This window comes from Somniosus microcephalus, chromosome 11, assembly GCF_052327205.1.
Source record: "Somniosus microcephalus isolate GS21.2 chromosome 11, FLI_Smic_1.0, whole genome shotgun sequence".
Taxonomy (NCBI): Eukaryota; Metazoa; Chordata; class Chondrichthyes; order Squaliformes; family Somniosidae; genus Somniosus; species Somniosus microcephalus.
The window spans coordinates 52,086,101-52,104,695 of record NC_140997.1 but is presented as its reverse complement, the minus strand read 5'-3'; the positions used below and the strand labels follow the sequence as shown (position 1 = coordinate 52,104,695).

General features: G+C 61.5%; 1 protein-coding gene across 1 annotated transcript in view; it reads right to left on the bottom strand.

Moving 5' to 3' along the window:
• The window catches only part of clec16a (C-type lectin domain containing 16A), a 316,644-nt gene that overhangs the window by 289,981 nt on the left and 8,068 nt on the right, over window positions 1-18,595 (bottom strand). Inside the window, exons 2-3 of the mRNA XM_086000646.1 lie at window positions 13,853-13,981; window positions 10,459-10,592 (exon numbers count right to left, since the gene is read on the bottom strand). Coding sequence (XP_085856772.1) covers window positions 10,459-10,592; window positions 13,853-13,981 — 263 coding nt within the window. The remainder of the gene's footprint in view (window positions 1-10,458; window positions 10,593-13,852; window positions 13,982-18,595) is intronic.

The following is an 18,595-nucleotide window of genomic DNA, read 5'->3' as shown; positions in this document are numbered from 1 at the left end:
GGGGGGCGGGAGAGAGAGAGAGAGGGGGGGCGGGAGAGAGAGGGGGGGGCGGGAGAGAGAGAGGAGGGGGGGGCGGGAGAGAGAGGGGGGGGCGGGAGAGAGAGGGGGGGGGCGGGAGAGAGAGGGGGGGGCGGGAGAGAGAGGGGGGGGCGGGAGAGAGAGGGGGGGGCGGGAGAGAGAGGGGGGGGCGGGAGAGAGAGGGGGGGGCGGGAGAGAGAGGGGGGGGCGGGAGAGAGGAGAGAGGGGGGGGCGGGAGAGAGAGGGGGGGGGCGGGCGAGAGGGGAGAGAGAGGGGGGGCGGGAGAGAGAGGGGGGGGCGGGAGAGAGAGGGGGGGGCGGGAGAGAGAGGGGGGGGCGGGAGAGAGAGGGGGGGGCGGGAGAGAGAGGGGGGGGGCGGGAGAGAGAGGGGGGGGGCGGGAGAGAGAGGGGGGGGCGGGGAGAGAGAGGGGGGGGCGGGAGAGAGAGGGGGGGGCGGGAGAGAGAGGGGGGGGGCGGGGAGAGAGAGGGGGGGGCGGGAGAGAGAGGGGGGGGGGCGGGAGGAGAGAGAGGGGGGGGCGGGAGAGAGAGGGGGGGGCGGAGAGAGAGGGGGGGGCGGGAGAGAGAGGGGGGGGCGGGAGAGAGAGGGGGGGCGGGAGAGAGAGGGGGGGGGCGGGAGAGAGAGGGGGGGGGCGGGAGAGAGAGGGGGGGGCGGGAGAGAGAGGGGGGGGCGGGAGAGAGAGGGGGGGCGGGAGAGAGAGGGGGGGGCGGGAGAGAGAGGGGGGGGCGGGAGAGAGAGGGGGGGGCGGGGAGAGAGAGGGGGGGGCGGGAGAGAGAGGGGGGGGCGGGAGAGAGAGGGGGGGGGGCGGGGGAGAGAGAGGGGGGGGCGGGAGAGAGAGGGGGGGGCGGGAGAGAGAGGGGGGGGCGGGAGAGAGAGGGGGGGGCGGAGAGAGAGGGGGGGGCGGGAGAGAGAGGGGGGGGCGGGAGAGAGAGGGGGGGGCGGGAGAGAGAGGGGGGGGCGGGAGAGAGAGGGGGGGGGCGGGAGAGAGAGGGGGGGGCGGGAGAGAGAGGGGGGGGCGGGAGAGAGAGGGGGGGGCGGGAGAGAGAGGGGGGGGCGGGAGAGAGAGGGGGGGGCGGGAGAGAGAGGGGGGGGCGGGAGAGAGAGGGGGGGGCGGGAGAGAGAGGGGGGGGCGGGGAGAGGGGCGAGAGAGGGGGGGGCGGGAGAGAGAGGGGGGGGCGGGAGAGAGAGGGGGGGGCGGGAGAGAGAGGGGGGGGGCGGGAGAGAGAGGGGGGGGCGGGAGAGAGAGGGGGGGCGGGAGAGAGAGGGGGGGGCGGGAGAGAGAGGGGGGGGCGGGAGAGAGAGGGGGGGGCGGGAGAGAGAGGGGGGGGCGGGAGAGAGAGGGGGGGGCGGGAGAGAGAGGGGGGGGCGGGAGAGAGAGGGGGGGGCGGGAGAGAGAGGGGGGGGCGGGAGAGAGAGGGGGGGGCGGGAGAGAGAGGGGGGGGCGGGAGAGAGAGGGGGGGGCGGGAGAGAGAGGGGGGGGCGGGAGAGAGAGGGGGGGGCGGGAGAGAGAGGGGGGGGGGAGGCGAGAGAGAGGGGGGGGCGGGAGAGAGAGGGGGGGGCGGGAGAGAGAGGGGGGGGCGGGAGAGAGAGGGGGGGGCGGGAGAGAGAGGGGGGGGCGGGAGAGAGAGGGGGGGGCGGGAGAGAGAGGGGGGGGCGGGAGAGAGAGGGGGGGGCGGGAGAGAGAGGGGGGGGGGCGGGAGAGAGAGGGGGGGGGCGGGAGAGAGAGGGGGGGGCGGGAGAGAGAGGGGGGGGGCGGGAGAGAGAGGGGGGGGCGGGAGAGAGAGGGGGGGGCGGGAGAGAGAGGGGGGGGCGGGAGAGAGAGGGGGGGGCGGGAGAGAGAGGGGGGGGGCGGGAGAGAGAGGGGGGGGGCGGGAGAGAGAGGGGGGGGCGGGAGAGAGAGGGGGGGGCGGGAGAGAGAGGGGGGGGCGGGAGAGAGAGGGGGGGGCGGGAGAGAGAGGGGGGGGCGGGAGAGAGAGGGGGGGGCGGGAGAGAGAGGGGGGGGCGGGAGAGAGAGGGGGGGGCGGGAGAGAGAGGGGGGGGGCGGGAGAGAGAGGGGGGGGCGGGAGAGAGAGGGGGGGGCGGGAGAGAGAGGGGGGGCGGAGAGGGGGGCGGGAGAGAGAGGGGGGGCGGGAGAGAGAGGGGGGGGCGGGAGAGAGAGGGGGGGGGCGGGAGAGAGAGGGGGGGCGGGAGAGAGAGGGGGGGGCGGGAGAGAGAGGGGGGGGCGGGAGAGAGAGGGGGGGGCGGGAGAGAGAGGGGGGGGCGGGAGAGAGAGGGGGGGGCGGGAGAGAGAGGGGGGGCGGGAGAGAGAGGGGGGGCGGGAGAGAGAGGGGGGGCGGGAGAGAGAGGGGGGGGCGGGAGAGAGAGGGGGGGGCGGGAGAGAGAGGGGGGGGCGGGAGAGAGAGGGGGGGCGGGAGAGAGGGGGGCGGAGAGAGAGGGGGGGGCGGGAGAGAGAGGGGGGGGCGGGAGAGAGAGGGGGGGGCGGGAGAGAGAGGGGGGGCGGGAGAGAGAGGGGGGGGCGGGAGAGAGAGGGGGGGCGGGAGAGAGAGGGGGGGCGGGAGAGAGAGGGGGGGGCGGGAGAGAGAGGGGGGGGCGGGAGAGAGAGGGGGGGCGGGAGAGAGAGGGGGGGGCGGGAGAGAGAGGGGGGGGCGGGAGAGAGAGGGGGGGGCGGGAGAGAGAGAGGGGGGGCGGGAGAGAGAGGGGGGGCGGGAGAGAGAGGGGGGGGCGGGAGAGAGAGGGGGGGGCGGGAGAGAGAGGGGGGGGCGGGAGAGAGAGGGGGGGGCGGGAGAGAGAGGGGGGGGCGGGAGAGAGAGGGGGGGGCGGGAGAGAGAGGGGGGGGCGGGAGAGAGAGGGGGGGCGGGAGAGAGAGGGGGGGCGGGAGAGAGAGGGGGGGGCGGAGAGAGAGGGGGGGCGGGAGAGAGAGGGGGGGGCGGGAGAGAGAGGGGGGGCGGGAGAGAGAGGGGGGGCGGGAGAGAGAGGGGGGGCGGGAGAGAGAGAGGGGGGGCGGGAGAGAGAGAGGGGGGGCGGGAGAGAGAGGGGGGGCGGGAGAGAGAGGGGGGGCGGGAGAGAGAGGGGGGGGCGGGAGAGAGAGGGGGGGCGGAGAGAGAGAGGGGGGGCGGGAGAGAGAGAGGGGGGGCGGGAGAGAGAGAGGGGGGGCGGGAGAGAGAGGGGGGGCGGGAGAGAGAGAGGGGGGGCGGGAGAGAGAGAGGGGGGGCGGGAGAGAGAGAGGGGGGGCGGGAGAGAGAGAGGGGGGGCGGGAGAGAGAGGGGGGGGCGGGAGAGAGAGAGGGGGGGCGGGAGAGAGAGAGGGGGGGCGGGAGAGAGAGAGGGGGGGCGGGAGAGAGAGAGGGGGGGCGGGAGAGAGAGAGGGGGGGCGGGAGAGAGAGAGGGGGGGCGGGAGAGAGAGAGGGGGGGCGGGAGAGAGAGAGGGGGGGCGGGAGAGAGAGAGGGGGGGCGGGAGAGAGAGAGGGGGGGCGGGAGAGAGAGAGGGGGGGCGGGAGAGAGAGAGGGGGGGGCGGGAGAGAGAGAGGGGGGCGAGAGGGGGGCGGGAGAGAGAGGGGGGGCGGGAGAGAGAGAGGGGGGGCGGGAGAGAGAGAGGGGGGGCGGGAGAGAGAGAGGGGGGGCGGGAGAGAGAGAGGGGGGGCGGGAGAGAGAGAGGGGGGGCGGGAGAGAGAGAGGGGGGGCGGGAGAGAGAGAGGGGGGGCGGGAGAGAGAGAGGGGGGGCGGGAGAGAGAGAGGGGGGGCGGGAGAGAGAGAGGGGGGGGCGGGAGAGAGAGAGGGGGGGGCGGGAGAGAGAGAGGGGGGGGCGGGAGAGAGAGAGGGGGGGCGGGAGAGAGAGAGGGGGGGGCGGGAGAGAGAGAGGGGGGGCGGGAGAGAGAGAGGGGGGGGCGGGAGAGAGAGAGGGGGGCGGGAGAGAGAGAGGGGGGGCGGGAGAGAGAGAGGGGGGGCGGGAGAGAGAGAGGGGGGGCGGGAGAGAGAGAGGGGGGGCGGGAGAGAGAGAGGGGGGGCGGGAGAGAGAGAGGGGGGGCGGGAGAGAGAGAGGGGGGGCGGGAGAGAGAGAGGGGGGGCGGGAGAGAGAGAGGGGGGGCGGGAGAGAGAGAGGGGGGGCGGGAGAGAGAGAGGGGGGGGCGGGAGAGAGAGAGGGGGGGCGGGAGAGAGAGAGGGGGGGCGGGAGAGAGAGAGGGGGGGCGGGAGAGAGAGAGGGGGGGCGGGAGAGAGAGAGGGGGGGGCGGGAGAGAGAGAGGGGGGGCGGGAGAGAGAGAGGGGGGGCGGGAGAGAGAGAGGGGGGGCGGGAGAGAGAGAGGGGGGGCGGGAGAGAGAGAGGGGGGGCGGGAGAGAGAGAGGGGGGGCGGGAGAGAGAGAGGGGGGGCGGGAGAGAGAGAGGGGGGGCGGGAGAGAGAGAGGGGGGGCGGGAGAGAGAGAGGGGGGGCGGGAGAGAGAGAGGGGGGGGCGGGAGAGAGAGAGGGGGGGCGGGAGAGAGAGAGGGGGGGCGGGAGAGAGAGAGGGGGGGCGGGAGAGAGAGAGGGGGGGCGGGAGAGAGAGAGGGGGGGCGGGAGAGAGAGAGGGGGGGCGGGAGAGAGAGAGGGGGGGCGGGAGAGAGAGAGGGGGGGCGGGAGAGAGAGAGGGGGGGGCGGGAGAGAGAGAGGGGGGGCGGGAGAGAGAGAGGGGGGCGGGAGAGAGAGAGGGGGGGCGGGAGAGAGAGAGGGGGGGCGGGAGAGAGAGAGGGGGGGCGGGAGAGAGAGAGGGGGGGCGGGAGAGAGAGAGGGGGGGGCGGGAGAGAGAGAGGGGGGGCGGGAGAGAGAGAGGGGGGGCGGGAGAGAGAGAGGGGGGGCGGGAGAGAGAGAGGGGGGGCGGGAGAGAGAGAGGGGGGGCGGGAGAGAGAGAGGGGGGGCGGGAGAGAGAGAGGGGGGGCGGGAGAGAGAGAGGGGGGGGCGGGAGAGAGAGAGGGGGGGCGGGAGAGAGAGAGGGGGGGCGGGAGAGAGAGAGGGGGGGGGCGGGAGAGAGAGAGGGGGGGCGGGAGAGAGAGAGGGGGGGGCGGGAGAGAGAGAGGGGGGCGGGAGAGAGAGAGGGGGGGCGGGAGAGAGAGAGGGGGGGCGGGAGAGAGAGAGGGGGGGCGGGAGAGAGAGAGGGGGGGCGGGAGAGAGAGAGGGGGGGCGGGAGAGAGAGAGGGGGGGCGGGAGAGAGAGAGGGGGGCGGAGAGAGAGAGGGGGGGCGGGAGAGAGAGAGGGGGGGCGGGAGAGAGAGAGGGGGGGGCGGGAGAGAGAGAGGGGGGGCGGGAGAGAGAGAGGGGGGGCGGGAGAGAGAGAGGGGGGGCGGGAGAGAGAGAGGGGGGGCGGGAGAGAGAGAGGGGGGGCGGGAGAGAGAGAGGGGGGGCGGGAGAGAGAGAGGGGGGGGCGGAGAGAGAGAGGGGGGCGGGAGAGAGAGAGAGGGGGGGCGGGAGAGAGAGAGGGGGGGCGGGAGAGAGAGAGGGGGGGCGGGGAGAGAGAGAGGGGGGGGCGGGAGAGAGAGAGGGGGGGCGGGAGAGAGAGAGGGGGGCGGGAGAGAGAGAGGGGGGGCGGGAGAGAGAGAGGGGGGGCGGGAGAGAGAGAGGGGGGGCGGGAGAGAGAGAGGGGGGGGCGGGAGAGAGAGAGGGGGGGCGGGAGAGAGAGAGGGGGGGCGGGAGAGAGAGAGGGGGGCGGAGAGAGAGAGGGGGGGGCGGGAGAGAGAGAGGGGGGGCGGGAGAGAGAGAGGGGGGGGCGGGAGAGAGAGAGGGGGGGCGGGAGAGAGAGAGGGGGGGCGGGAGAGAGAGAGGGGGGGCGGGAGAGAGAGAGGGGGGCGGGAGAGAGAGAGGGGGGGCGGGAGAGAGAGAGGGGGGGCGGGAGAGAGAGAGGGGGGGCGGGAGAGAGAGAGGGGGGGCGGGAGAGAGAGAGGGGGGGCGGGAGAGAGAGAGGGGGGGCGGGAGAGAGAGAGGGGGCGGAGAGAGAGAGGGGGGGCGGGAGAGAGAGAGGGGGGGGCGGGAGAGAGAGAGGGGGGGCGGGAGAGAGAGAGGGGGGGGCGGGAGAGAGAGAGGGGGGGGCGGGAGAGAGAGAGGGGGGGGCGGGAGAGAGAGAGGGGGGGCGGGAGAGAGAGAGGGGGGGGCGGGAGAGAGAGAGGGGGGGGCGGGAGAGAGAGAGGGGGGCGGGAGAGAGAGGGGGGCGAGAGAGAGAGGGGGGGCGGGAGAGAGAGAGGGGGGGGCGGGAGAGAGAGAGGGGGGGCGGGAGAGAGAGAGGGGGGGGCGGGAGAGAGAGAGGGGGGGCGGGAGAGAGAGAGGGGGGGGCGGGGAGAGAGAGAGGGGGGGCGGGAGAGAGAGAGGGGGGGCGGGAGAGAGAGAGGGGGGGCGGGAGAGAGAGAGGGGGGGCGGGAGAGAGAGAGGGGGGGGCGGGAGAGAGAGAGGGGGGGCGGGAGAGAGAGAGGGGGGGCGGGAGAGAGAGAGGGGGGGCGGGAGAGAGAGAGGGGGGGCGGGAGAGAGAGAGGGGGGGCGGGAGAGAGAGAGGGGGGGCGGAGAGAGAGAGGGGGGGGCGGGAGAGAGAGAGGGGGGGCGGGAGAGAGAGAGGGGGGGCGGGAGAGAGAGAGGGGGGGCGGGAGAGAGAGAGGGGGGGGCGGGAGAGAGAGAGGGGGGGGCGGGAGAGAGAGAGGGGGGGCGGGAGAGAGAGAGGGGGGGCGGGAGAGAGAGAGGGGGGGCGGGAGAGAGAGAGGGGGGGCGGGAGAGAGAGAGGGGGGGCGGAGAGAGAGAGGGGGGCGGGAGAGAGAGAGGGGGGGCGGGAGAGAGAGAGGGGGGGCGGGAGAGAGAGAGGGGGGGCGGGAGAGAGAGAGGGGGGGCGGGAGAGAGAGGGGGGGCGGGAGAGAGAGAGGGGGGGCGGGAGAGAGAGAGGGGGGCGGGAGAGAGAGAGGGGGGGCGGGAGAGAGAGAGGGGGGGCGGGAGAGAGAGGGGGGGGCGGGAGAGAGAGAGGGGGGCGGGAGAGAGAGAGGGGGGGCGGGAGAGAGAGAGGGGGGGCGGGAGAGAGAGAGGGGGGGCGGGAGAGAGAGAGGGGGGGCGGGAGAGAGAGAGGGGGGCGGGAGAGAGAGGGGGGGCGGGAGAGAGAGAGGGGGGGCGGGAGAGAGAGAGAGGGGGGGGCGGGAGAGAGAGAGGGGGGGCGGGAGAGAGAGAGGGGGGGCGGGAGAGAGAGAGGGGGGGGCGGGAGAGAGAGAGGGGGGGGCGGGAGAGAGAGAGGGGGGGCGGAGAGAGAGAGGGGGGGCGGGAGAGAGAGAGGGGGGGGCGGGAGAGAGAGAGGGGGGGGCGGGAGAGAGAGAGGGGGGGGCGGGAGAGAGAGAGGGGGGGGCGGGAGAGAGAGAGGGGGGGGCGGGAGAGAGAGAGGGGGGGGCGGGAGAGAGAGAGGGGGGGGGCGGGAGAGAGAGAGGGGGGGGGCGGGAGAGAGAGAGGGGGGGGCGGGAGAGAGAGAGGGGGGGGCGGGAGAGAGAGAGGGGGGGGCGGTGAGGAGAGAGAGGGGGGGGCGGGAGAGAGAGAGGGGGGGGGCGGGAGAGAGAGAGGGGGGGGCGGGAGAGAGAGAGGGGGGGGCGGGAGAGAGAGAGGGGGGGGCGGGAGAGAGAGAGGGGGGGGCGGGAGAGAGAGAGGGGGGGGGCGGGAGAGAGAGAGGGGGGGGCGGGAGAGAGAGAGGGGGGGGGCGGGAGAGAGAGAGGGGGGGGCGGGAGAGAGAGAGGGGGGGGCGGGAGAGAGAGAGGGGGGGGCGGGAGAGAGAGAGGGGGGGGCGGGAGAGAGAGAGGGGGGGGCGGGAGAGAGAGAGGGGGGGGCGGGAGAGAGAGAGGGGGGGGCGGGAGAGAGAGAGGGGGGGCGGGAGAGAGAGAGGGGGGGGCGGGAGAGAGAGAGGGGGGGGCGGGAGAGAGAGAGGGGGGGGCGGGAGAGAGAGAGGGGGGGGCGGGAGAGAGAGAGGGGGGGCGGGAGAGAGAGAGGGGGGGGCGGGAGAGAGAGAGGGGGGGGCGGGAGAGAGAGAGGGGGGGGCGGGAGAGAGAGAGGGGGGGGCGGGAGAGAGAGAGGGGGGGGCGGGAGAGAGAGAGGGGGGGGCGGGAGAGAGAGAGGGGGGGGCGGGAGAGAGAGAGGGGGGGGCGGGAGAGAGAGAGGGGGGGGCGGGAGAGAGAGAGGGGGGGGCGGGAGAGAGAGAGGGGGGGGCGGGAGAGAGAGAGGGGGGGCGGGAGAGAGAGAGGGGGGGGGCGGAGAGAGAGAGGGGGGGGGCGGGAGAGAGAGAGGGGGGGGCGGGAGAGAGAGAGGGGGGGGCGGGAGAGAGAGAGGGGGGGGCGGGAGAGAGAGAGGGGGGGGCGGGAGAGAGAGAGGGGGGGGGCGGAGAGAGAGAGGGGGGGGCGGGAGAGAGAGAGGGGGGGGCGGGAGAGAGAGAGGGGGGGCGGGAGAGAGAGAGGGGGGGGCGGAGAGAGAGAGGGGGGGGCGGGAGAGAGAGAGGGGGGGGCGGGAGAGAGAGAGGGGGGGGCGGGAGAGAGAGAGGGGGGGGGCGGGAGAGAGAGAGGGGGGGGCGGGAGAGAGAGAGGGGGGGGCGGGAGAGAGAGAGGGGGGGGCGGGAGAGAGAGAGGGGGGGGGCGGGAGAGAGAGAGGGGGGGGGCGGGAGAGAGAGAGGGGGGGGGCGGGAGAGAGAGAGGGGGGGGCGGGAGAGAGAGAGGGGGGGGCGGAGAGAGAGAGGGGGGGGCGGGAGAGAGAGAGGGGGGGGCGGGAGAGAGAGAGGGGGGGGCGGGAGAGAGAGAGGGGGGGCGGGAGAGAGAGAGGGGGGGGCGGGAGAGAGAGAGGGGGGGCGGGAGAGAGAGAGGGGGGGCGGAGAGAGAGAGAGGGGGGGGCGGGAGAGAGAGAGGGGGGGCGGGAGAGAGAGAGGGGGGGCGGGAGAGAGAGAGGGGGGGGCGGGAGAGAGAGAGAGGGGGGGGCGGGAGAGAGAGAGGGGGGGGCGGGAGAGAGAGAGGGGGGCGGGAGAGAGAGAGGGGGGCGGAGAGAGAGAGGGGGGGCGGGAGAGAGAGAGGGGGGGGCGGGAGAGAGAGAGGGGGGGGCGGGAGAGAGAGAGGGGGGGGCGGGAGAGAGAGAGGGGGGGGCGGGAGAGAGAGAGGGGGGGGCGGGAGAGAGAGAGGGGGGCGGGAGAGAGAGGGGGGGCGGGAGAGAGAGAGGGGGGGGCGGGAGAGAGAGAGGGGGGGGCGGGAGAGAGAGAGGGGGGGCGGGAGAGAGAGAGAGGGGGGGGCGGGAGAGAGAGAGGGGGGGGCGGGAGAGAGAGAGGGGGGGGCGGGGAGAGAGAGAGGGGGGGGCGGGAGAGAGAGAGGGGGGGGCGGGAGAGAGAGAGGGGGGGGCGGGAGAGAGAGAGGGGGGGGGCGGGAGAGAGAGAGGGGGGGGCGGGAGAGAGAGAGGGGGGGGCGGGAGAGAGAGAGGGGGGGGCGGGAGAGAGAGAGGGGGGGGGCGGGAGAGAGAGAGGGGGGGGCGGGAGAGAGAGAGGGGGGGGGCGGGAGAGAGAGAGGGGGGGCGGGAGAGAGAGAGGGGGGGCGGGAGAGAGAGAGGGGGGGGGGCGGGAGAGAGAGAGGGGGGGGCGGGAGAGAGAGAGGGGGGCGGGAGAGAGAGAGAGAGAGAGAGGGCGAGAGAGAGAGAGAGAGAGGGGGGGGCCGGGAGAGAGAGAGAGGGGGGGCCGGGAGAGAGAGAGAGGGGGGGCGGGAGAGAGAGAGAGGGGGGGCGGAGAGAGAGAGAGGGGGGGCGGGAGAGAGAGAGAGGGGGGGCGGGAGAGAGAGAGAGGGGGGGCGGGAGAGAGAGAGAGGGGGGGCGGGAGAGAGAGAGAGGGGGGCGGGAGAGAGAGAGAGGGGGGGCGGGAGAGAGAGAGAGGGGGGGCGGGAGAGAGAGAGAGGGGGGGCGGGAGAGAGAGAGAGAGAGAGAGAGGGGGGGCGGGAGAGAGAGAGAGAGAGAGAGAGAGAGAGAGAGAGAGAGGGGGGGGGCGGGAGAGAGAGAGAGAGGGGGGGCGGGAGAGAGAGAGAGGGAGAGAGAGAGAGAGAGAGAGGAGGGGCAGGAGAGAGAGAGGCCGAGACCGCTAAGAGTGTCACCATCTTCTCTAACTTACGATCACGGGAGATCAAGTAGCGATTTATAAAGAATCAAAACCACATGCAAGGAGCAGACTCACCTCATCAGAGTGGTCCATTCAAGAATTAAATTAGTGATGATATAATAGCAGGTGGCAAGATTCTTAAGTGGAACAAAACTAATTCTGCTCTTCTAAACTTTTTGATGCCGTGAGAAAAACTGCCTCAGTCACAACTTATTTTACATAAAACTAGTGTGTTCATTCTCTGGTCTAGGGGTCCACAGCATCAGATAGAGAAAAGTTAAAAGGAGAGAGCCGGTACAAATTTGATTTTTAAAAACTAGAAAAGAATATATACTTACACAATGAGGTTTCATGGCTAATATTTTCAAACAGGATATTGATAGTCTGAAGCAACTGTACACACACATAGCGTCCGGATTTCTGGCGCAAGATATTTAAGAAGAAAACAAACATGTTTTTCTCCAAGAAAAAGCTGCAACAAAATGGTTTGTCATTAGTATTTAATTGCAAACTTTAAAAAAAGTATTTAACTGTAATCAGCTGTTTAATTCAGTGGCAAGTCTACTGCCTACTACTCCCAAGATCGTCCTGGAGAGCAAAGACAAGTCTCGGCTTCGTTTCTCCACAACCACCCCTCTCCCCTGAACCCGCCCCCCACCCTCTCCACCTGACAGCCAACATTGTGACAAGCCTCACACAAAGACTGAGACCACCTATTCAGCTGCCTCAATCCCATCCTTATACTTCTCCCCACAGGCTTCCCCCTGCGCTGGACATGAACCCGTGTCTCTTTCTAGTTTTCCTCCCATTTCCCCTCATGCCCCATTCTCTTTCAAAAGCAGTCACCAAGCCCACTCTTCAAAAAAGCCTCCCTCAAGTCTTCTGTCCTTGCAAACTACCACCCCATCTCCAACCTCCCTTATCCTCTCCCAAGTCTTTGAACATAGTCACTTCCCAAATCCATGCCCATCTTTCCCACAACTCCATGTTTGTATCACTCTAATCAGGTTTCCATCCCTGCCACAGCACAGAAACAGTTCTAACCAAAGTCATAAATGACATCCTGTATGACTGTGACCATGGTGCACTATCCCTCATCCTCTCTGCAGCTTTTGACACGATTGACCACACAATCCTCCTCCAACGCCTGTGCTCCAATGTCCAGCTCAGTGGTACTGCAAATCTTGGTTGCACACTTATCTATCCAATCGTAACTAGAACATCTCCAGCAATGACTTATCTTCCCGCCGTGCACCATTACCTCAAGACTTCCCCAACGATCCATCATGGTCCCCTCCTCTTACTGATCGATATGCTCCTTGGTGACATCATCTGAAGACATGGGGGTCAGTTTCTATATGTACACTGAAGACACCCAGCTCTCCCTCTCCACCAACTCTCTCGGCCCCTCCCCAGCCTCTGTATTGTCAGACTGCTTGTCCAACATTCAGTCTTAGAGGAGATGCAATTATCTCCAGTTAAACATTGGGAAGACTGAAGCCATTGTCTTTGACCCTGCCACAAACACCTTACCCTAGCCACTGATTTCATCTCCCTGCTTCTTTGGCTTGGCATCCATTTAATTCTGATTACGCCTCTGTGAAGCAACTAAGGACATTTCTCTACATTAAAAGGCACTGTATAAATGCAAGCTGCTGTTGTTGCTGACTGAACCAGGTTGTTCACAACCTCTGCATCTTACTCAACCCTGAGCCGAGCTTCCAACCTATAGCCTCTCCATCACAATGGCCACCTACTTCGACTTCTGTAACACTGTCTGCTTCCACCCCTACCTTGGCACACCTGCTGCTGAAAGCCTCATCCATATCTTTGTCACCTCCAGGCACAACTAGCCAGTCTCCCCATCCTTCATAAAGTTCAGATCATCCAAAACTCTTGCTATCCTACACCAAGTCTCACCCACCTACGATGGTTCCCTCAACACTTCAATTTTTTTAAATATTATTTATATCCCTTCCTAGCTCTGTAACCTCCTCCAGTCCTACAACTCCTCCTCTCCAACTCTGACCTTTTGTGGTCCCCCCTTCCTTGGCACCACAATTGACAGCTGTGCCTTCACCCGTGAAAGACCTACTCTCTGGATTTCCCCGCATAAACTCCACTGCCTCTCAACCTTCCCCCTTTAAAATCCATCCCTTCGACCCCCTAATATCGCCTTCTTTGGCTTGGCGTCCATTTAATTCTGATTATGCCTCTGTGAAGCAACTAAGGACATTTCTCTACATTAAAGGCACTGTATAAATGCAAGCTGCTGTTGTTGATGAAAGAATAGGAGCCGCTGTATGCCAATGCAGTTCTGTTAAGCTGGCCAGTATGTTGTCGTACTGCAAGCATTTTTACTAGAATGAAAAAAACATTCTGTACACCTGTACTAGTAAATGTGTTACTGCTATCAGGATGGATTGTTATATTTGTTAAAGTTGTAATGTCTGTGTGTGTCTCTGATAATCTAATGTCCTTACTCATGTCTATTTCAGTTGTGTAAAAGGGGGTGGGGTGTGTGAACAGATAGCTTGTGTGTGCGGAGTGAGATGAAAACAATATCTCTGTTCAATAAGCAGCTGGCTTTATGGTTCTGAATAAAGTAAGACTACTGGGGTAGAAATGTAGCCACTGACTATTGGAACTCGAGAAGATAGCGTGTTGAAACCATTGTACTTTAATTCCCAGAACTGAGGCAACTATATACCCTTTCTGCACTTCACCATGCTGTTCAATAAACATTATTAAACTAAATTGTTGTTGTGGGCTTGATTATCTGGTGTCAGAAACCACAAGGCTCTTGCAACAATATGCATCAACAATACAATATTCTATGGGCATAATTCACAACAACAACTTGTATTTATATAGCACCTTTAACATAGTAAATGCCCCAAGGCGCTTCACAAAATTTGACACCGAGCCACATAAGGAGTTATTAGGGCAGATGACCAAAAGCATGGTCAAAGAGGTAGGTTTTAAGGAGAGTCTTAAAAGGAGGAAAGAGGTAGAGAAGCGGAGAGGTTCAGGGAGGGAATTCCAGAGCCTAGAACCTTGGCAGCTGAAGGCACAGACAATGGTGGAGCGATTAAAATCAGGGATGCTAAAGAGGCCAGAATTAGAGGAGCGCAGATACCTCAGAGGATTATGGGGCTGGAGGAGATTACAGAGATAGGGAGGGGCGAGGCCATGGAGGGATTTGAAAACAAGGATGAGAATTTTAAAATCGAGGCGTTGCTTAACCGGGAGCCAATGTAGGTCAGCGAGCACAGGGGTGATGGATGAACGGGACTTGGTGTGAATTAGGACACGGGCAGCAGAGTTTTGGATGACCTCAGGTTTACGGACGGTAGAACGTGGGAGGCTGGCCAGGGTATAACACAGGTCAACATTGTGCCAACATGCTGGCCCATGTAATGGCAGGACACAGATTTATGCCATTAAGGGAGTCAAAGAGAAAAATCAATAATAGGGCTGTGCCTTTGAAGACTACAATACAGCATTAGAGCCGTGTGAACAAGTAGCCTTCCTGGTCACTTGTCAGGGAATCATGCCTGAAATGCAGAGAAAATGTAGACAGATTTCCAAATCTATTTCTATTTATTTAAGTGATAATTTGCTAGTAAATTCTCACACTAAAACCACATAAAATATATTTGCCCATAGAGAAAATGGATTAATGCAGAATTCGACCCAGATGAAAAACCCTGAACGTGAATCGTGACTTACTCAAAAACAGAGCTGTCATTTTGATCTCCCCAGATAAGGATTTCCGTAATAGAACGAATTGTCTCCACCAACAGGTTGCGATTGCTATCCGTCACAGTTGTGTTCTTTGTTAAGAGATGGTACATGTACCTATGGAAACATTAACATTTAATTATGAATTCATAGCACAAAATCAAGTCCAAAACTGCAAAAGATCAGATCATATCCATATACTAGGGATCACATTGATATCTCTATATCTCTGTGGAAGAACATATTTACAATAGAATTGAAGTTTTGAAAATATACAAGTTCTATCAGCCATTTCAAGCTACAATTGACCTATATACACGTTTATGTACATGGCTCCCACTCTTCACTCGACCAACAAAAGACAGCCATGTAAAGACCAGGTAATTTTCCACAGGAGAGGTGGGAGAGAAAATGAGCAACCAAGTCTTCAAATTGTAATGTTCAGCAGTTTGTTGAGACAGCAATAAATTTGTAGTTCATGACATGGTTGCTCATTGGGATTTCAGCACATATGTCTCAACATGTAAACTCTTCACAGAAACTAAAAGCTGGTGGAAAAGGAATGAAATATCCCAATTACTGGATAATGAGTATTTCCATACAGTACGTCAATACAAGTTTCGGTATTTTCACCTACAGATGTATATTTCTCCAGCACCACTAGGTGGAAACCAAGCAGTTCACTGTGTGATGCATTTATTTTCTCAAACAGAAACAATATACTGTAGCTTGAACTTCTTAATTTGGATCACTCCCACAGAAAACCCAGCATATTACTTTCCCAAGTGTGCTATTCTTCACTGGGTTTGGGAAGAAAGGACAGCTAGCATTATTATGATGTATATATATCTGGCTGCAATATGAAAACACCCCCTATCTGCCCATCTTGGAGCAGCAACAGTAAGTCGCCAGTTCAGATAGCTCCTGCATGAAGAAGTTACTTTAGAGATGGACTGGGGCATTGCTGCGGCCAAAGAACCTTCAAGAAGAGAAGGGAGAAGAAAAAGTGTGTTTTGGCACAAAACTAAACAGACAACACGCACCTGCTGCAGGCCAGAGTGGAAGTCTACTCTCACTGATGGGAGCTGCTGTTACAGAATAAGTTTCACTCCTTCAAATACCCAGAAGTGTTGATTGTAACTGTACAAGTGCTTATTAGATGCACAGGCATTCTAACCCATGGATTGCAAACCATTTCCATTATGAAAATTGCTACATTATCTAACAATGCTACTATGTAGAGTTACATATGTAAATACAGGTTGAGCGCCCAAAATCCGGAGTGCTGGAATGAGGAATGTTCCGGAATCCAGACCCCTGGACGATTGGTGGCAGGGCCGTCCGGAATCCATAAAATGTTCAGGAATCCGGACACCCTGTTTCCGCCGCCAGCCGGGCCCAGGAATTTCCGGAACAACAACAAAAAATGCTGGAAAAACTCAGCAGGCCAGGCAACATCCGTGGAGAGAGAAATAGAGTCAACGTTTCAGGTCGAAACCCTTTGTCAAGACTGAAAAAGCACAGGAAATGAAACCGATTAAAAGGCCAGTTTGGGGGCTGGGAGAGAACAAAAGAGAAGTGAAGAGACATTAAGAGGTATTCAAAACCAGACGAGATGGTGATAGGACTAGTGGAGACAGAAGACGGCTCTCGATTAGGTGTGAAATGCGCTGGCAGAATGGGAGACAGCTGCCATGTGGGAGAGAAAAAAAAGGGGGGGGGGGGGGGAGGAGGGCCAAAACAAAGGTGTGGATAAAAAATATAAGTAAAAATGTAATGGGGGCCGAGGTTATGATCTGAAATTGTTGAACTCGATATCGAGTCCGGAAGGCTGTAAAGTGCCCAATTGGAAGAAGAGGTGCTGTTCCTCGAGCTTACGCTGAGATCCGTGGAACAATGCAAGAGTTCGAGTACAGTGAGGTCCGAGTGGGAATGGGGCGGTGAATTAAAATGACAGGAATTTCCAGACTCGGAACGTGTTTCTGATGTCCGGAGTCCAGAAATGCCCGAGCCCAGGTTGCGATATTTCTGGACTTCGGACATCAGAAACACGTTCCGAAGTCCGGAAAAACACAAAAACCAGCTCGGCCTCGGTCCCAAGGTTGCCGGATTTGGGAGGCTCAACCTGTAGCAGCATTTGTTTTCTTAAATAAATTGAATGTAGACCACTTTTGTTTTACTACAAAAATGCTGTTTTAATTATTAACAGCATGCAAAACTAATTTCATGAACATTTTTTTGACAAAGGTGGCATCACCACCAGTAAAACAATGTGCTCAATGCTGCCTGTGTGCAAGTACAGAATTTACTGAAAGAATTAATAAACTCTATTTGCTCGGCTGGGAATTCTGTACTACCACAGCAATGTTTTAAAAATCGTTGGTTGTGTAACTGCAAAACATGTTAAACAAATTAACTTAATGCAAATTCAGAAGCAATTATTGCACAACATATTAAAAAGTGAAAGCTTTTTTCTTGAAACCACAGCTCTTTACATCTGCTAGTCACAAACCTGTAATTCAAGGGGAAATTTTCTAGCCAGATCTGAAACAATGGGTGTCCAGTAAGCTGCTTTTTGACAAGGATATTTCCTCTCAAGGAAGAGGTGTTGTAAATGTTGTGAAACATTGGGTACAGAGGAGCTATCTACCTTATAATGAAAGTACACTGTCCCCAAGGGACAATTCCCTTTAAGGACTGTTATGAAAGCACTGTAGCAGAAACCTCAATATATCTAAAAACAAGGTCACCTGTTGCACTTTAAAAATGACTACCAAACTGCTGCAATGGTTAAATTCCTAACTGTTTTCCACTTACTACAGAATAACACATTTCACTTTATAAAGTAGTGAAGAAGTAGGGGTTTCAGTGAGGAATGGATAGAACTGGGCAATGGTAAACAGAGGTGGAATTAGGCAATCTTAGTGACAGATAGGATAAAGCATTTGAAGCCAAGCTCAATCAAGCAAGACACTGAAGTTGCGCACCATCAGGCTTGGCCTAAATGGGCAGGAAGCGGGATGGAATCAGAAGCCAAACAAACAGTATGGCTTTGGTTTTGACAATGTTAAGTTGGAGAACATTTTGTGTCATCCACACTTGGTGTCAGACAAACAGTCAACAAAGTAGCAGTCCTGGAGTCAAAAATAACAACAGAAAATGCTGGAAAAACTCAGCAGGCCAGGCAACATCCGTGGAGAGAAATTAAAAGTCGACGTTTTGGGTGAACCCTTTTTCAAAACTGGAAAGGAAATAAAATTGATCGAAGGCAGGGCTGCGATAGAACAAAAGAAGTAAAGAGACATTAAGAGGTATTCAAAACCAGACGAGATGGTAATAGGACAGAGGAGACAAAGACGGCTCAGATTAGGTGTGAAGTGTACTGGCAGGATGAGAAACAGCTGCCATGTGGGAGAGAGAAAAAAGGGGGGGGGAAAAAGGGAAGACCCAAAACAAAGGGGTGGGAAAAAATATAACTAAAAATGTAATAGGGGCCAAGGTTATGATCTGAAATTGTTGAACTCGATATTGGGTCCGGAAGGCTGCAAAGTGCCTAATCGGAAGATGAGGTGCTGTTCCTCGAGTTTACGTTGAGCTTCCGTGGAACAATGCAAGAGGCCAAGGACGGTGAGGTCCGAGTGGGAATGGAGCGGTGAATTAAAATGACAGGCGACTGGAAGCTCGGGTTTACCCTTACGGACTGAACGGAGGTGTTCCACAAAACGGTCACCCAATCTGCGTTTGGTCTCCCCAATGTAGAGGAGACCGCATCGTGAGCAGCGAATACAGTATACTAGATTGCAAGAAGTACAAGTAAATCGCTGTTTCACCTGGAAGGGGTGTTTGGGGCCCTGGACAGTGGGAAGGGGGGGTTGGTATAGGGGCAGGTGTTACATCTCCTGCGCTTGCACGGGAAGGGCTGTTGGGGGTGATAGAGGAGTGGACTAGGGTGTCTCGGAGGGAGCAGTCCCTATGGAATGCTGAAAGGGGAGGGGAGGGGAAGATGCGTTTGGTGGTGGGATCACTTAGGAGGTAGCGGAAATGGCGGAGGATGATCTGCTGAATGTGGAGGCTGGTGGGGTGAAAGGTGAGGACAAGGGGAACCCTATCGTGGTTCCGGGGAGGGAGGGGCAGGGGTGAGGGCAGAAGTGCGGGAGATAGAACGGACACGGTCGAGGGCCGTGTCAACCACGGTAGAGGGGAATCCTCGGTTGCGGAAAAAGGAAGACATGTCGGAAGCACTGGTGCGGAAGGTGGCATCGTCGGAGCAGATACGGTGGAGATGGAGAAACTGGAGTCAAAGCCACCAACAGAAAGGCAGAGCTGAGAGTCGGCAACATTAATATGGAAGTTGACCCTGGGACAAGTAGGACTGGATCCATATGAAGCAGTGCCACGTGTCAGGCTATGGAGGAGAGGCAATGGAGAAGGATGGAGTGGTCAACCATTCGGAAACAACAACTTGCATTGATAGAACTTCTTTAACATGGAATAAAATCCCAAAGTACTTCACAAAGGTGTAATCAAAAAAATGGACACCAAGCCAAAGTAGTAGATATTAAGAGGGGTCAAAGAGGAAGGCTTTAAGTAGGGCCTTAAAAGAGAGGGAGGTAGAGAGACAGAGGGGTTGAAGGAGGGAATTACAGCATGTGGGGTATAGGTGATTGAAGGCACAGCCACCAACGGGGAGCGGGTGGATGCCAGAGTTGTAGCAATGCAGAGTTCATGGAG